This window comes from Euphorbia lathyris, chromosome 1, assembly GCF_963576675.1.
Source record: "Euphorbia lathyris chromosome 1, ddEupLath1.1, whole genome shotgun sequence".
Lineage (NCBI taxonomy): Eukaryota > Viridiplantae > Streptophyta > Magnoliopsida > Malpighiales > Euphorbiaceae > Euphorbia > Euphorbia lathyris.
Genome location: NC_088910.1, coordinates 101,205,876 through 101,225,345, shown reverse-complemented (window position 1 = coordinate 101,225,345; position 19,470 = coordinate 101,205,876). Strand labels below are relative to the sequence as shown.

The following is a 19,470-nucleotide window of genomic DNA, read 5'->3' as shown; positions in this document are numbered from 1 at the left end:
ATCATGTGGTATGCAAATGACAGTTATGTGACATATGTAAAATAATTCTTTGGTTTATTTTTTGAGTTGCCCTCTGAACTTGTACAAAATTTTTGATTGGCCTCCTGAACTTACATGACGTCTCATTAGCCTTCTAAATCTGCTTAACCTGTCATGATTAAGTCTCTAAATCTATAAAAACGTCATAAAAATGTACAAAATAGAAAGATAATTTGTTTTAAAAACTTAAAATCACGAATTAGGCTTTTGTTTTTTAAGTTTTAAATTTTTATCATAGATTTAGACAAATTGCAATGTATATCACTTTAAACAAGTTTAAAGGGCAAATGGATCACTGTAAGCAAGTATAGACTACTTTAAATAAAGGGTTAAGGTACAAAAATACCCCTAACGTTTTGGGTCAGGAGCAATTTTACCCCTAACGTCTAAAATGGTGCAATTTTACCCCTAACGTTTGTAACCAAGAGCAATTTTACCCCTAACGTTGATAATTTGGGTCAATTTCAGACATTATTATAAAACACATACATTTTTGTTCTTTATTTTGCATCAATTGCATATCAATTCATTCTAAAAAAAAGATTTCATGTTTTTTGTAATTTAATAATAGAATTGAGGATTAATATTTATAAATTCAGTGAATTTTTTGAATTTTTTTTGTCTAATTCGTACAAAAGACAGTATATGTTTTTTATTTTTTTATTTTTTTTTTCACATCACAACATATGTTTGTGATTTGTTACTGATAAAATGACACGCGTGTGAAATGTAGATGACAAGATTCATGGCTGAGAAGACAGTTTGATGAATTATATATCAAATTGACGCAATTTATCAACGTTAGGGGTAAAATTGCTCTTGGTTACAAACGTTAGGGGTAAAATTGCACCATTTTAGACGTTAGGGGTAAAATTGCTCCTTACCCAAAACGTTAGGGGTATTTTTGCACCTTAACCCTTAAACAAATCAAGGTAGCCAATAGGATATTTTAAGCAAGTTGCGGGGCGAACAAGATACCATATAAGTTCAGATGGTCAATCAAGATTTTTGGACAAATTTATGAGGCAACTAATGATTAAGCATAGGGCTAATTACAAATCTAGCCCAATTAAGAGGGCTCATTTACATATCTAACCCACTTTACTTTCATCTTACCAAATTAGACCATTTCATCCATTTTGGACAAAATTATCCTTAGTTCTATTGATTGATTTCTGATATCAATCGTTAGCGATTTTTGAGATTTTTGAAGTATTATGTTCAATTTCTCGTAGAAATTGTATGTTTTTAACTTATACGCCTGCTTTTCCTGCTGGTCCTGCCTCTTTCTTCATCTATAATAGTATCGTTTCAATTTTCTTAATTTTCCACCGTTTTTCTCCATTGTTGTCGCATTTCGTCACAAATGCGACAACAGTTGTCGCATTTCGTCACAAATGCGACAACAGTTGTTGCATTTCATCGCAAATGCGACAACAGTTGTCGCATTCGACAATTCTTGTCGCATTTGCGACGAAATGCGACAACTGTTGTCGTATTTGTGACGAAATGCGACAAATTTCGTCACAAATGCGACAAAAATGGAGGAAAATGATGGAAAATATGGAAAATTGAAACGATACCATTACAGATGAAGAAAGAGGCAAGATCAGCGAGAAAAGCATGCGTATAAACTAAAAATATACAATTTCTACGGGAAATTGAACATAATACTTAAAAAATCTCAAAAATTGCTAACGATTGATATCAGAAATCGAAGAAGATGAACTGAAGAAGAAGAAGAAGAAGAAGAAGAAGAAGAAGAAGAAGAAGAAGAAGAAGAAGAAGCAAAGTGAGTTTGATATGTAAATGACCCCTCTTGATTGGGCTAGATTTGTAATTAGCTCTTAAGCCTAATTCTTTTCAATATAACCATCATGTCATATTCTAGTAACTTTTTCTTTCGGAATGATTTTATTGGAATAAAAAACTAACGAGAAATTTAGTTCTTTTTGAAATAGAAACCAAACATCAAATTTACTTGTTTTTGTGTTTGTGTTTGCTTACAATACACAATAAATTATTGATGATTTTGTATCATGCCCCTCACTTTTGTGGAAGTTATTGAATGTTTCATTGCTGCAGAGGGTGACTTCTTCATTTTTGGAGGGTAGGTGATGCTTCCAAGTGCTCTCTTGGCTTTTTTTCGATTGTTGATCTTTCCAAGTGCTCTGGTGGCTTTTTTTGACTCTTGTCCTTATTGTTACGGGGTTGCTTATTAGTGGGGACGCCCCTCTCACTCAGTAGAGGGTTCAACTTGTGGTCCTCCTATCTACAGAAATCTCTCATCTGGGTCATCAAGCCCCTAAATGTTTAGGGCCTGTTTGTGGTGAACTCCCGATATAGCTCTTTGTTAAGACATTTGGCTACCATGATGTCGACCGCTCCCTCCATATTCAGTAATTTGACATGAATAGCTTCTTGCCAGAATCTTCTACATAGTCCTTGAGAGTTCCTTTCTCGTGTTGGACAAGATAGTTGAGATCATGCATGGTCTTACATTCGAGGATAGATGTTACAAAGTGGTTGGCGAAGAGTCTTGATATCTGTTTGAAGATGATGATTGTCTCGGTGCCTAAGGAAACGTATCAGTAGGAGGCAACACCTTTTAGAGTAGTGGGGAATAGGTAGCACATCATAACATTTGTTGTCGTGCTGGTGTACATGGCCTGTCTGAAGTTCTTGATGCGAGTAGTGGGATTTGTTGTCCCATCTTACTCTTTCAGCAACGCGTACTTGAACCCTTAAGGCATATGTTCGGTCATGATCCTCTTCATTGGGGTATTTCTAGCTTCATGATGTTGGGGTGTTTATCATCGATCCCTGTTTTGGCGATGGTGCTCTTGAGCTTGTCGAGCTCTTTCTATATTGCATCAAACTTAACCTCGACGACATTGTCCTTGACCTGGAGGTTTCTTTACTTCGGTGCCCATCGATCTCGAGTTCAGGGTTCGACCACCTTTTCTTGGTTGACATATCTAGACTCGGCAGATCTGTGGAGTTCTTCTGTGGTTCGTGTTTTTGGTCCTCCTATTTGGGAAGGGTCGCTTCTCTTCTCTCATCTGGGTTGGTCTTTCAAAGGACTTTTCATCGGTTCTAAAGCATTAACATATTCCTCCATTTCCAGGGCTAGGTTGTCATTGAGCTATTACAGACGACGCGTTTCTTCTTTCGCCGTGTTTTGGGCTCCAATTGTAGGGAGTGTACTGGAGGAAGGGAAATGAATGGAACTATTTAAATGCAAAATTGATTTATTTAAAAGTTCAAAAAATTTGAAAAATCTGTTCTTAAAAAAATTATAATTTGTAGTTTTTGGAGAGCAGTTTCACAACTTAAAGTCTGCTTGGACAAAGTTAGGTAAGATAAAGGTTGTAAAACATGTTAGATGCTAGTCGGATGGACAAGCTCTTGAAGACTAGTCGAGATTAATCGAGAATTAATTGGATTTGTATTTTTTATTTGTTAATCAACTAATTGTTATATAAATTGAATTAAAATATATATTACACTACTATATAAAAAGGCATAATACTCATTTGGCTCCCTAAACTAAGACTTCAAAGTCAATTTGGACTTTAAACTATGAAAATAATCAATCAGATCTCTGAACTAAACAAATATAATCAATTGAGTCCTCATTCTAAATAAAAATCATCAGTTGAGATGTCATCGAGAATCATTCGGCTCAACAGTTTCAAACCATCTTCCCTAAACCATTTTGAACCAACACAGATATTATTACAGTCTATATCACATAGTCATAGTTTCTGATTTTAGGATAGGAAGAAGATTCAATTGATGATTTTTGCTTAGTTCACTGACCTGATTGATGATTTTGATAATTTAGGGTTCTAATGGAATATAAAGCTTTAGTTTGGGAAGCCAAATGAGTGTAATGCCATTTAAAAATAATAATATAAAATTATTTAATATAGAAAAACACGTATATTTGTAACATATATTTTTAAAAATGTATAAGCATCAAAAGTTCAACAACAATTTCATTGAAACAATTTAAAAGTGAATTATAATAAAACAAGAAATTAGATTCACAATAAAAAAAAGTTTTTGTTCGTCGGTATTTAGATGGTCTAGGAGGAACCCATGCGGTTAACAATCACCTAAAAGCCAAAGAAAAACATTTAAAAGGACTAATCGAAAAAAATCTGGACGGATTATTGATTTCGAGCGTCTAGAAGAGAAGAAATGTGAAAATATACTTAACTGATTTGGTGGAATCAAAAGTTAATTCTTAAAAAGTTGATATCAAAAATTTCCCCCCAAAAAATAACCCCACCTTTTAGAACTTTTATTAGGTTGATATTCTCGATTTAGAATTTTCTCCATTGATCACAGCAAGAACAAATTGAACCTCTTGTTGTTTGCTTTTTTTTAGCACCGAACATGCATGACGAAATGCTGAAAAGTGAAAACATGTTCACGATTATTAGGAGGGTTAACTTTATACTGTTCTGCAACACTTCCCTTTTTATCTTCTCTCGCTTATCTCTTCAACTCCACCGCTTTCTCTCTATGGCTGCGCATTTCTGCAGCTCAATGGTGTCCAGGCCTGAAGATGCTTCTTTAACCGCGCCTCTTATCATTGATCAAGATCAAGATAGTCTAACACACAAACTAAAATGGGTGCCTCCTCTTGCAAAACCATTGTCAATGGCCTCAATGCTTTATCAGGTTCTTCTTCTTTGTTTTTTTTTGCTTTCATTTGCTTCATTTGGATTGATTTTCATCGTTTGAAAACTTTCCTGATTTCTCTTACGTGCAAAATAAAAGAGGTTAACTTTAACTAACTCTGTTTAGAGTAGGCGGCACCGAGATAGAATGAGGTTTAATAGGTTAGATTTGCGCAAAAAGGGATGAGCCAGACAACTCCTCTTAGATAACCTTAACTTTATATTTCAGATTGTTAGGATTGGTATTGGATATAAGTCTCCAGGTATAATCTGTTGGTTCAGGGATGAGCCAGAGGAAAACTCATGGAACCTCGTTCAATACCAAGAACAACTCCTCTTAGAGTTTATAGTTTTAATTTGGAGATAAGTACCAAAATAGGCTTATGGTTTGTGTGGAATTATCAATTTAGATTTCATCTATAAAGAGGTTTAACTTAAAAAATGGTACCAATTTAAGTCTAGATAACGGAACGTGACACATGATTCATATTACTCTGTTAAGTTCTATGAAGAGAGAAATCAGAACTCAACGGGGTAACATAAATGACGTGTCACATTTCGTTATCAAGATTTAAATTGGTACATTTTTTAAGCGTTAAGCTTATATTAGTGAAGCCTAAATTGATACTTACTCGAAAATCATAGGCCTATTTTAGTAGCTTATCATTTATTAGAGTTGCTCTATGCTAATGCCCTCCACTCCGACCCCACTCTCAAAAGCAGGTCCTTACTCACTAGCTTGTGTGTGGTTCATATCCGTAAAAAATAATAATGGAAGTTTTATGGAGTCTTAGCTATTGGTTTAAACTTTTAGTTCAAATGGTTTTCTTGACATGACATGATATCAGAGACTTAGACTAAATGGTCGATGCTTCAAGTCCGAAAGGCATTAGCACGCATGAGTATGTTAGAGATAATAATAAAAGTTTTCCGAGCCTTAACTCTTAGCTTATGTTTTTCATTCAAATGGTTCCTTGACAAGACTACGTCTTGGAGTTCATGGGTTTAAAATGCATCTGTTTTTTTATTCGAAACACACCTTTAGTCTAGTCATTTCCTCTACATTTGTGATGTGAATTCATTTCATTTTTGCGTGATCATCATCCTCTAGGACTGTTAATTACTCAAAATTTTCACCCTGGCACCACCCATAATTACTTAGTCTTTACATCATGCTTGCTTGACATGTATATGATACGTATTAAACTTTTCAGGAATAGGGGTACTTTCAATCCCATATGCATTAGCATCAGGAGGATGGCTAAGCTTGATTCTTCTCTTTATTATAGCAAGTGTAGCCTTCTACTCTGGTTTACTCATTAAAAGATGTATGGATGCAAATTCAGATATCACAACTTATCCAGACATAGGCCAAAAAGCTTTTGGTAACAAAGGAAGAATTTTGATTTCTGTTTTCATGTGTGCAGACCTCTACTTAGTAGCAGTAGGTTATTTGATTCTTGAAGGAGATAACTTGCACAAGTTGTTCCCAAATGTGGATATGGTTAACATTGGTGGAAAAAGGAGCTTTATTATCATAGTTGCACTTATTATCTTACCTACTGTGTGGTTGGATAATCTCATCATACTTTCTTATGTATCTGCAACTGGAGTTTTTGCTTCTGCTATCATTATTGCCTCAATTTTCTGGGCTGGAGCAGTTGATGGAGTTGGATTTAAACAAAAGGGAAAAGTAATTAACTGGAATGGAATTCCTAATGCTGTGAGCTTATATGCTTTCTGTTACTGTGCACATCCAGTGTTTCCTTCCCTCTACACTTCCATGAGAAAGAAGCATCAGTTCTCCAATGTAAGTTAACCATAAACATCACAGTTTTTCTTTCCCTTTGAAGTAGAGGAGGGCAATGGGGGTGTTGTCGCAACCCCGGCCTCTAGGAACCACCCTTGAGAGTTGTGGTTTTGTCTTCAATCCCACAATTTCATGTGTTGGAGGTGCAATTTGCACCCAGAATAGATGTAGGAGACGGAAATAGAGATTTTGACAAACTAAAATATGTATCACTTTATGCAAGTTTAGACGGCCAATAGATTATTGTAAGCAAGTTAAGGAAAATCTAACTTTTAAGTCGATAATATAAGCAACTCAGTCAAAAAATGATTCCTAAAAGTTGTTGTTTGGATCAATTTAGTCCAAATCGAATTCTAGGTATCAACTTGGTCAAATTTCAACAAGTCATCCCAAATTTTACAAACTTTAGATATTCAAACGGAGTGTAAGTGGATCAACTTGTCAAAATTTAACAACTTAGAGAGGTAATTTAGTTCCTACATTGATCCACAATCAACTTCAGAGCTCAGTTTGCCCCTTGATTCATTTTTATTATATCTAACACTAAATTCACCTATTACAGGTCCTACTCATATGTTTCATTCTATGCACTTTCAGTTATGCATCAATGGTTGTGGTAGGGTACTTGATGTTCGGATCAGATGTTGAATCTCAGATAACCTTAAACCTTCCTACCAAAACATTGAGTTCAAAAATAGCAATATACACGACTCTGGTGAATCCCATAGCCAAATATGCATTGATGATTACACCAATTGTGAATGCTACTAAGAATTGGTTTCCATGTATCAGCAACAACAAGAAGAAGCCATTGAACATAATAATTAGCAGTTCACTGTTACTAAGTACAGTGATTGTAGCACTTGCTCGTCCTTTTTTTGGTGATTTAATGTCCTTGGTTGGAGCATTTCTGAGTGTGACAGCTTCAATTATAATCCCATGTTTATGTTACTTGAAAATATCAGGAATTTATAGGAGGTTTAGTTGTGAGTTGGTATTAATTGGGGGAATTGTGGTTTTAGGTGTTATGGCTGTAATTTTTGGTACTTATACTTCTGTTTTGCAAATTGTAGGGCATTTATAATTTGCGGATCCTAACTTAAAATAGAAAGAATCTCTGAAGTTTGGTTTCAAAAAGTTCATTGAATGTGTTTTTTTCAATAGAATCATTAAATTTTAATAGTCATTTTGATGGATTCAGACAGAGAAAGACATTGTAATAGTAACATGGCAGAAAATTGATTGTTTTGAAGTCCCAATTCACATCCAAGAACAAAAAAACAAAAAAAAGCTGATTTGCAGTGGTGACGTATCATTCTCAGACTATCATATGAAGGACGTGTCACTTTATCTATTTGTATGATTGATTGTTTTGTTTTGTGATCATTAGTAGTGGAAAGGAAACTTGAAAAAGATAAATCTTCTACAAAATTATTTTTAAGAAAGGGACAAAACGGTCAATTCAAGCAGCATCATACTGGTGTTTGCAAACGACTAATCAAATGGATGACACCTTCTCTAAACGACATTCTCACGTTCTCCAGTAGTGGAACGAACGGCAATTTGATTACTTCTTCCTATTTTTTTTAGGATATTCTGCAAGGAAACGATAAAGATACTGCCTTTTTTTTTATTGTTATTTATTTCCTATGGATAAATAAAATATTTTTCTTTTCTAAATATGATATATTCTGGAGTTATCAATCCTTATCCTAGTAAGCCCATTAGGATACAATTACTGTTTTTCCCTGAATATATCAGCCACCTGAGTGCTCTTTGAGTTGGAGTTGGATTTCTTCACTAATAAGTTGCACATAAGATAATATAAATATATACACATTAATTGATGCAGAAAGGAATTGATACAAAGAAATAATGAAAGGTTTTTTTTTGTTCTCGAAATAATGAAAGGTTTTAACTCCAAACTAATAAAAAAAATCGTAGGACTATATATGAGCCAAGACACTTATGAGCAGTTTGGTGTTCAGTTCGATAAAAACTCGATCGTGTTTGGCTTGATTTATAAACAAGCCGAATTTGAGCACGACAAAAGTTGGCTCAGAAGCTCGTTAGCAAAGTTCATGAACTGAATTAGAGAGCTTTCGCGAACAGCTTACATACCGAATGTTGAGCTCGATCTCGTCAATTTTCTGAGAAGCCTAGTATGAACAAATCAAAATTTGGGTCGGTTCGATTACAGCTCTACTTCAAGGAGTTGAAAAATTCTAAAAACTCATGTATAAAGCCTAACTCTCGAAGAGAGATTTTGAAATTTGATTAATGATAAAAAAGAAAAGGTAGTTATTCATTACAAAGAGATCAATTTATACCCCTCCAAGTGCATCTCTTAAGAGACTCGTTTGTTGGGCTCTTAAGTTAAATTATGAAAAGTTTGGATTAAAAACCAACTCTAAAATAACTCTTAGTCACTTATCAAATCACTAAGGGAGAGTTTGGTTCGCACCGGGTGACAGAAATGAATCCAGAAAAGTAAACAAAGAGAAAGGAGTAGAATGACTCTAAATTCCTTTCTTTGTTTGTTTCGATTCCGGAAAGGGAATGATACATTTGTTTCTCTTTGTAACTGTTCGAGAAGATAATAAATTAGTGGTGTGGATTGTTTTCAACTACAATTTTTATACATACATGTTCTAATAAATTAAGGGATAAGGTACTAAAATAGGCCTATGGTTTTTGGGAAAGTATCAATTTTAGGCTCCACCTACAAAATAGCACCAATATATCTTAACGTTTAAAAAATGGTACCAATTTAGGCCTCGATAATGGAACGTAACACATTATTTATATTACTCCGTTAAGTTCTATCAATTGTACCTAGAGAGAGAAATCAGTACTTAACCGAGTAATATGAATGACGTGTCACGTTTCATTATCGGGACCTAAATTGCTACCATTTTTTAAACGTTAAGCCTATATTAGTACTATTTTGTACGTGAAGCTAAATTGATACTTCTCCAAAAACTATAGGCTATTTTGATATCTTATCCCATAAATTAATCACATGCAAAAATAGAAATTAAAATCAATTATTTCAACCATTAAAATCAAAGACGGTGAAACAGAGGAAACTGAATAAAGTTAATCAAAGAAAATGCATAAACCTATGAAGCACGGACACGGATACGGACACGGAAAACGGCATTTTTAGAAAATATGAGACATGGGTGCGGTGGAGACAAGGCAAATGTTATATAATTAATTATATATATATTAAATATAAAAAGAAATCCCAGGAAGAAATCGTTTCTTTTTATTATCCCAAAAGAAAAAGAAAATCGGAATCCCAACCCAGAGAAGAAATCAGGAGAAGAACCCAGGAGAAGAAATTAGGAGAAGAAATCGCAAGTTTGCGACAGGAGGAGAAATCGCAAGTTTGCGCAGTGCAGGAAGAAGACCTAATTCGTTCGAGTAGGAGGTGAGAAATTACACATAATTTAGGATCTTTTGGCAAATTGGTAATTGATCCCTATATTTTATAATTTTTTAAAAAAAACCCTAATCTTTTACCCCAGCCGAGTCCCACCTGTGTCCCGCTGTGTCCCGATCCGTGTCCAACTTTCCGGCCGTGTCGCCGGGGAAGTGTCCGTGCTTCATAAGCATAAACATTCTATTTTAAAAAGAAAACAATCATTTCAAAATAATTATAAATAAATATTAAAATCGAATAATATGATAAAATAAAAAAATTGCTCAAAAAAAATTTCAATGCAAAAAAAGTAAAAATAAATAAGTATAAGAATCAAAAGTGAAATTAGTCTAGGGATAAAAAAAAGTATAATGAAAGGTAAAATTTTGGTCAAAATATTTTTTGAGGAAAAAAAGCAAAAATATACAAGTACAATGATCAAAACTGAAATTATTTTAGGAATACAAAAAATAAAAATAAATAAGTATACGGACCAAAACAAAAAGTAAAAAGTAAAATAGAGATTAAGTAAAATTTATGAGATTAGAGAAGTATATGGTAAACCTAAAACTAACTAACCACAAAGGGAATGATTATATTGGTAAAACAAACGCCAACAAAAAAATGAAACCTCATGTTTCTTTTACCCTTCTCGGAAACCCCAAAGCAAAAGCCCCTAAGAGTCTTCATTCTCTCCATTACTGAGGAGTCTCTCTCCACTTTTTTCTTCCATTCCTTATTTCATTTTTTATTAACGATTTACTCACAAACAATTCATGGTTAGATAATTTTCTTAATGAACCAAATTCAAAGAAGATTTTGGGCTCGAAATAAGCACAAAACTCGGCTCGAGCTCGTTTATTTTCTAATGAGCTGAGCTGAGTTTGAGCAAACCAAAGCTCGACTCGGGCTCAAGGTCATTAATTTTATAGAGAGCTGAGCTTGAACAGGCCAAAGCTCAGCTCGGCTCGATTACACCCCAATTTTCAACACCAAAATGTGAGTTCAATGATGATTGTGCAGAACATCAATGTCTTAAGGTGACTGGGAGTGATAATAAGGTAGAACTTGTGATATGCATAGCTCAACAGTCTTCATCACTTGAGAAGATATTAATCCATCTAACCTTTTCCTAAGTACTCGTATCTTAGGATAGGTAGGAGTACCCTAAGACAGAATATGTAAGAAGTGTTGTTCAAAAGTCGCAATCAAGGCTACCTTGGAAATATTGTAGTCCAGTATTGCAATATATGCTTTGATTTTATCATTTTCTGTGAAATTAACACAGTTTGCATACATCTTAGCTCTATAACTAAGGAGTGGAGTAAAATTTGAAGAATGTGTTTTCCTTTTGATGTTTTCACTATAATATGCATTTGAACTTAATATAAGGTAAAGAGATTCGGAACAAAATAAAAACAAAAAAGAAAGAGGTATTTCTAATTGTTGAACTAATTTTTCCCAATAGAAGAAGCATATTGCAATTTCTTTTGTAGCTAATTTATCCAGCAAGAACTGCTATTGCATTTCTGGCTAATGTTCTTATATCTATTATCTATAACTGTTCGCTCATGCTTGTTTTAGAGTCATTCTTACACTTGACTAAAATAAAATCTATTTGAAGATCAATCTTTTGCTTAGCTGGGCCACAACAATTTATGTCTTCATGCAACATCAAAGGTGTTAATGATGTGATAATGATGAATGCAATTTCATAACTCAAGGTTAACACACTCTGAATTAGTATTGAACAATAACAGAGTACCAGACACCAAGCAAGAGGCTTACGATAAGTTGACCACCTGCATGTGCAAATTCAGTCCATCTAGCAAGTTGTAAATATATTCCCTGCCATCTAGAGAGTTATAGCCAGAAGAAAACCAATGAATGGACCCAGCAAGTTCAAAACAACTCTCTCCACCCTTCTTCTTTAATCTTCCATCTTTCAATACCCTCCTCACTTTTCCTGCTTTCTCCCACATTCCAGTATCAGCATACATATTTGCAACCATCACAAGATTCCCAGCTCTCCTAGATTCTAATTGAAGCAATTCCTTCATCACCTTATTCGCTACTCCAGTATTATCTTTGGCATCATGAACAGTGCAGGCGCTGAGCAACGTCCTCCACACAATCGGATTAGGCTGGAGAGGCATACTCATTATAAAGTTATAAGCTTCTTTAAGATAGCCAGCACGACCTAACATATCAACCATGGCACCATAATGTATAATCATTGGTTTGATTCCATATTCATGCTCCATTTCATGAAAATACCGAAATCCATCGTCTACTAAACCAGCATGGCTACAGGCGCACAGAACTCCAACAAAAGTAACGGAGTTCGGACGTATGGAAGATTTGCTTATCATCTTAAGAAAAAGTTGAAGTCCCTCTTTGGCAAATCCGTGTTGAGCCAACCCCAAAATCATGGCACTCCATGTCCACACATTTTTCACTCCCATCCTATCAAAAACTAGCTTAGCATAACAGAGAGCTCCACTTTTTGCATACATATCAACAAGAGCAGTACCCAATTGCAAATTCATCAACATCCCTCTCTCAATCACTTGAGAATGAATCCACCTACCTAAACCCAAGTTCCCATTTTCAGCACAGACGGTAAGCATGAGGACCATTGTGGTTTCATCGGGCTCAAATCCGAAATCCCTCATTTTAACAAAATACCTAATTGCATATCCCAACCACGAGCTCTCAACACAGCTAGTAATCACAGAATTCCACGAAACTAGAGTTCTAAGAAGCATATTATCAAACACCTTACAAGCATCCAAAACCTTCTTTCTTGTCCCATAAAAATGAATCAAATTATTGTTAACATAAACATCAGAATTGAAACCATATCTAATAGCATTTCCATGTATTTGTTTGCCCTCTTTGATTGCAAAACATGAAGAACAAGCTTTGAGAAGAAAAGGGAAGGTGAGGCTATTGGGTGTAATTCCATCTCTTCGCATTCTGAGAAAAATCCGAATGGCATCTCTGGGGGATTTGCTAGCAACATAACCTCTAATGAGATGATTCCAAGCCGATGGGGGCAATGGGTTAACCGAGTGATCGAGAATAGATTGGGCATATCTCAAATTCTTTAGAGATAAAGAAGAAAATTGAATGAGCTGAGATATGAGATGGGTGTCTTGTTGGAGAGCAGAGACTTGTATCTGAGCATGGATTTGAGAGAGATGATTGATTGAGGAGCAGAGATTCAAGAGAAAGAGGCATTGATCTTTTTTGAGTATGAAAGATGTATTTCCATTTACAAGTTTTGGAGGGAAAATAGAAACTGGAAGCCGAACCATACATTGGGCTTGTGATGGCAGACACCTGAATTGAGTAAATCAGACAAGTATGCATCAAATTTCTAATGGGATTAAATACCTTTTTGTCCTCCGACCTAAATTTTGAATTAAGCGTCTGTTTATTATAAATCAAAATTTAGTTATCAATTCAATGTATAACCCTTTTAGATCTAATGTGATTAAATTTAAATTTTAACGTGCTTTGAATCTCGAGTTTAGAATTTTAAACAATTTAGAACATTAGTGAATAACTAAATTTATTTGGATCAAAATAATTTTTTTCATCTAATATATAACCCTTTTGGATCAAAATGTTACTGTTAATTATAAATGTAGGTTGTAACTCTTCTTCCAAAAAACCATAAAAAATATAAGGTTGATAATATTTGATAAATTAATTTAAATTTAATCAGTATCGAGTTATTTTGATCTTTAATGTGAACTAATTTACTCTTTGACTTATCAATTTGTCATTTTTGACTACTTATCTATTGCAATGTTAGCCCATGTCATCCCATTTGAATGGAGTGATATAGTCTCATATTATTATGAAGAAATTATTAGAAGTATTGAGTCTTCCAATTTAATACAAAAATAGACATATATTGCAAATAAATAAAAGCATCTTTTAATTAATGATGTGTAAGTCACGTATCTTTTTTTACGTAGAATGTCATCTATTTGAGTTAGAGGTTCTGATCCTTCTTCTAATCCCATGAACTTTACGTCTTTATATGATTTTGATGATGTAGATGGTGATGATAAGATGAACATTAATTCTAAGACAATTTTAGTGATTATACTATAATGAGTTTAATATTCGTGCTAAATTATTAGTATAATAAATATCATTTTATTAAACAATAGTTACAATTTAATGCAGTTTATTGAGATATATTATCTAATCGTCATTAGTTACTATTATGCATTAGCTGTCAGCTAAGCATTGTATTTTTTTTTATTTCTATTTGGACATAATCCTTTCTTTACTTCCCGTTGTAACTACTATATAAGCAGTGAATAGTTCATTAATACAATTTGATTGGATTGGTTCATTTCTCGTAATTCTCTCTTAATCGTTATATGGTATCAACGCAGTGATTAGTCAATCCATGTTTTTCAATGGTAAAAGGTTCCTACCTACGTGCACTGACGGATGAACCAAAGAATGACGAGAGTGAAAGATCATATTCTTCTATAGGATCGGAATCATCCAATTCAACTGAAGAAAACGATTCTGAGATGAATCGCAACACAGAAAACAATTATGAGACGAGTTGCAAGAATGAAGGATCCTTGCAAATAGATATGTTTAGATCTACACATCAAACTAAGAATCCAGACTTAATTCTTGTTATGGTGTTGCTCACTATTATGGTAGTTGAGAATGAAATTCTAGAATCAATATTATTTTGCTTTGTTCAGGTTCAGGTAGACTGCCATGTTAAAAGTCCAGAACTTAAGTCATAAAAACACAAATACTAGAGCAATTAAGGACAAAAGCACCTTTTATCCAAGAAAAAATAAAAGAGAGATACACCTATTTGTATGGAATACCTAATACAAAATTGGACATTTACAAGTAATAGTGATCTATACCATATTCAGAAAATTGGACCTATAAGCACTTCAAAAAGGAGGATTACCTCACAACTTAACAACTAAAACATGTAACAAGTCCAAGTTACCTAATTCTTTGCTGTTTTTTCAATTTACCTATGCCTTGTATATGTGTTTCATGTACATATTTAGTTCTCGAGCCATAAAGATCTCATCTGTTTATTTGGCAGAACAACAGATAGGCTTATGTTCTTCTTGCAATTTCTGCCACATGCAAAGGATCTCTCTTGGGCTTTGGTAGTGAGCAACAACATAACCATCATTGCATCCCTCACTGCAAACTCGCTCTTCATTCACATAAATAACCTGCAGACTCTCTCTCTTCATCTCTTCTATCCACATTCCCATTGCTACATCCTCCAGTTTGAACATCTGCATTCATCATTGCCTATTCACTTTAACACCATCATAAGATTATGCATGACATGGTCTACATTATGTAATGCAATAACTGATGAGTAATTGGGAGATGTTCAAAGTTATTATATGAATTTGACTTTAAATATTGAAACAGAAGTATTTATGCTTCCATCATAACTTAAAAAGGAAGGAAATTAATTTATTTGAGCTTGCACAGTGTGATTTTATTTTGAAAAGATATGTTAACATGTTAATGACCCTGTAATCAAAAGAGAATGATTGGTCCTACTGCGACAAAACACTTTTCAATGGTTCAAGAAAGTATATGGTATGTGAAAATTACAAGGAAATGGAAAGAAAAACAACAGCTAAAAATTCATTAAATTTAGATGTATATCAAATGACAGTCTCATGTATTCATACCTTCAAATGACCATTTTTGTGCCTCCTATAAACAGCTTTCGCAATGTCATTTGATACCACATAGCCAGGACCATGTGCCCATGGCGGGTAATAATTCTGAGGCCATTCCTTTACTCAGGGGAAATTAAAGAACAAGCAGCACGTAAGGTAACACATGCTACAGAAAAGTGAAAAAAAAAGAAACTAGTAAATTAACAGATATTTTGCAGAAAGTTACCTCCAGGCTGATGTACCATTTACTGTTAGCATTCCTGTGAGGCTGGGAATTATAGGTCATCAAACCATAAAGAAGCCCATTTGTCACATTTGTTTTAGTCAAAGAAGCAAGAACTTCATCTACTCGAACAAATGCATCATCGTCTGTTTTCATGACATACTTGGCGGAAACAATGTCTGCCTGTCAAAAAGACAAAATGAGCAAACAAAAAACCACATTCTACATACACAAATAAGTGAAAACTTACCCCAAAAATACAGATTGCTATAGTCTTCCACGTTATAAGGCTATAATAGTCGACAAAAGGCAACAGCTGGATGTCTCCGTATGTTTGTAGCTCATCTCCGAGCTGTTCATTGACCATCTGGTTCTTGTGCTACAAAACATGATTTCATTCAAACTTATACTTTATCTGGGTTAATCATGAGACTCAGACTATAGCTTTTTAGGATAAAACTGAACAGATATCATAATCAATCCAAGAAAATTGCACATGATGTATGGAAGGAAGCCCAAAGATATCAACAATGAAAACAACTTAAACATCTTGTCTATCATGATGAAATTACATGAACCAGAACAGCACTAACCAGACCAACAAAAAAGCGCACTGCAACCTCTCCTGTCTTTACTACTGGGTATTGGATCCATGTTCTACGAACAGCCATCCTGCGCTCAAAATTATTGGCAGAAGAAAAGACACCAACGAAGAGATCCAGTGGCTGGTGCGGCACCAGTTGAGCTGATTGCAGTGATTCCAAATCAACAATGTGTTCTGATTCCTCAAATGAGGGTAATCCACTCGCCAGTACCGATATTAATTTCAAGTCTCCAGATATCCTTACTTCACTAACGAGCCATGGCTCCAAACTCTATAGACATCACATGAAAAGAATGAGCAAAAGAAAGTATACATTCCAATAAAATGATAGAAATGCTAACTAAGAGGGAAACAGTAGAAATACTTCACGATAAGTGAAAGATGTTATGTGCTTTCCATCAACTGTCATCTGAATCCCTTCCTCTCCCACACTAAGTGTCATAACAGACAAGTACCCTTGCTTAAATGGGAAATACCTTATAACTCTAGATCTGTTCTTAAACGTCGATGACGATACAGAAATGTTTGAGGATCCACTTGCTTCAAACTTATAATCTTTACCCACCAATTCATTGCACTGGTTCAACTTATCAACTGCTCTACATGAGAAAAAGGAAGCTCGGAACTGAGAAATATATATAAAAATAGTGCAAACCTCTTTACATTTATAGGTCGGAATAGAGAAATGTCCAATAATATGCCTTGAATATAGTTCATTATATATGGCTCAAAACTAGGAGCAGGCTACAAATGTAAGATAAATCTATATCAATTAATTCCTTCTTAATCTCCTAATTTCTTTAAGGAGAGTAAAATGAAAAGTTTCAGTTCATTTTCTATTCATTACCATATATGTCATTTCAAATAATGAAGCTTGAATATTTTCCCATGTATTAGTAGTATTTCACTGAAAGAATAAGGAAAGAGATCACTAGGAGAGAAGCAAGAACATCAAGTTAAAAATTCCTATATGCATAAAGACATTAACATTTCTACTTGAGAAATTAGAATACTTTGATGATAAAGAATGATACAAAACATTAATGTTTGGTGCAGTGGTAATAAGAAGAGACGAAAAATTCAATACCTTTCTTGTTATCTTTAGGAACAGATGAAGGGCACCGCTCCTCTTCCCCCCAATCATGGTTTGTTGTCCATGTGTTTTGAACAATCACAGGATCCTCAGTTAACTTATCACCTAGAAGTCGAACATTATAATGCAGAATAATGGGAGGCTGAGGCTCTCCTGAGAGTGGTTCCCTTGATAAGTCAATCTGGAAACTACCAAGAAGACCATTAGCAATGCCTATTATTGTAATTGCAGCACCCTGAATAAAGCCACAAGGAATCCGTAACTTATAACCATCATCTCCAAATTCCGTGGCATTCATTATGTTGAGAAAATACGGGCATTTTTTCTCCTTCACATCATGAAGCGAACTTTTATTCACATTTCCTTGTTCCATCTTCATAAAATAGTCCACGAGGCTTTCCCAGGCACCTTGAGCTTCCGTAATAGCCCCCATTGCATTAGTAAGACCTTGTGAATAGTTTAACAAGTGCCTCATATGGTGCCATGTCAGTAATGAATTCTGAATTTCACAGGAAAAGTTCCTTCTGATAAAGAGACTAGAGACTACTGTTCCTGCAGAAACCACATGACTAGCAGAATTTGGGCTATAAAATGCAAGTGAAGGTCCAAGATCAGTCAATTCAAGAGGATTAGATAAATTCATACCGACCGGATTCAACAATGTTCTCTCCCTAAAACGATTTTTCATCACACCTGCTCTTAGAACCATCAGCACAAAAAGAAACACAATAAGAACACTCAGAAGCCGTTTCTTCATTTTTGCTTAACTGACCTTCGCTCAAATCAATGATGGTTACATTCCCAAAGGCGTCTCTGAAAAAATCAGAGGCCTATAAAGAGGGAGAGGGGGTATATAGGAAATGCATTGAGCTTGAGCAACAATCTCCTAACCTGAACCAAAATCAAGTGTAAGTTTTCCAGTCAACCAATCCGACTCATTTGAGACCGAAAGATTCAAACTACAGAAATACATTAACTTAATGATGAGAGTGCACAACATTTTATCAAATTTAACGGTCGTTCAGTCCTTTAATTCCTGCAATCATAAAATGCATGTGCCATGATCGAGCGGTTACAAACGCCGATTATTAAGTAGCTAGTAGGGGTCCCTACTTCCTTTGGAAATTTGAACTCCATAGTTAATAAATTTAGGAAAAGATAAACAAGAGCAAATTTCAATCTGAAACTAAGTTGCATTGATAATTCAAAAACCGCAACAATCGCAGACATATAATCTATCACTTTTAAAACTAAGCTCAATCAAATGTACAGATGATAGAAATCAAATAAATGACACCAAGAAGTTGAAGAACGACCACAAAAGCCAGAAACACACAAACAAATGCTAATCTGACGCGTACTTACATATAGAATAGAAGAAGAAAGAGAGACATACCTGAGCAGAAAGAGCAAAGACGAATGAAGAAGAGATGATGAAAGTTTTGGAAAAGGAAGTTAAACTTTCAAATTTCCCGAAAAAACTTCAACTGTACGCCAAATGGCGGTTGTTGTGTTGTGTGTCGATATTTTCATTCTACTGAGGGAGTATATAAGTTTCGAAATTCGGAGCATAATTTCCACCGGCCGTGCCTGCATTTGTTTTTTTCTTTTCTAGTTTAAATAAATAAAATAAAAAATTTGAATAAGTTGAGTTTAATTCCATTACTTACTATGCTGAACTCACCAGATTTTTTTTTTTTATAAAAGAACTCACCAGATTTAATCATCTTTTAATAATCCAATTTAAGCATACGACAATTAAAAGAAGAAGATAGTTTTGTATGGGCGGTTTATTTTACCTACTGTTTGCTGTTGCTGTTTGCTATTTGTGTTACGGTTTGCTGTTTGCTGTTACATGTTGTTGTTTGC

At 34.5% G+C, this 19,470-nt stretch overlaps 2 protein-coding genes and 1 pseudogene across 2 annotated transcripts; 1 reads left to right on the top strand and 2 right to left on the bottom strand.

Moving 5' to 3' along the window:
- Nucleotides 1-4,353: 4,353 nt before the first annotated feature.
- On the top strand, nucleotides 4,354-7,624 carry LOC136212420 (amino acid transporter AVT1I-like; annotated as a pseudogene).
- A 3,673-nt stretch (nucleotides 7,625-11,297) lies between these two features.
- LOC136209103 (pentatricopeptide repeat-containing protein At2g36730-like) lies at nucleotides 11,298-13,321 on the bottom strand. Its single transcript, XM_066000485.1, has one exon. The coding sequence runs from the start codon at nucleotides 13,285-13,287 to the stop codon at nucleotides 11,752-11,754; it is 1,536 nt and encodes a 511-aa protein (XP_065856557.1). The 5' UTR covers nucleotides 13,288-13,321; the 3' UTR covers nucleotides 11,298-11,751.
- Nucleotides 13,322-15,066: 1,745 nt separating this feature from the next.
- Nucleotides 15,067-18,358, bottom strand: LOC136212404 (beta-1,3-galactosyltransferase GALT1-like). The gene is made up of 7 exons (XM_066002770.1): nucleotides 17,596-18,358; nucleotides 16,873-17,102; nucleotides 16,498-16,779; nucleotides 16,155-16,283; nucleotides 15,908-16,087; nucleotides 15,691-15,798; nucleotides 15,067-15,279 (listed from the first exon to the last, which is right to left on the bottom strand). Exons 1-7 carry the CDS (start codon nucleotides 18,356-18,358, stop codon nucleotides 15,067-15,069), a joined length of 1,905 nt encoding a protein of 634 aa, XP_065858842.1.
- Between the last annotated feature and the right edge of the window lie 1,112 nt (nucleotides 18,359-19,470).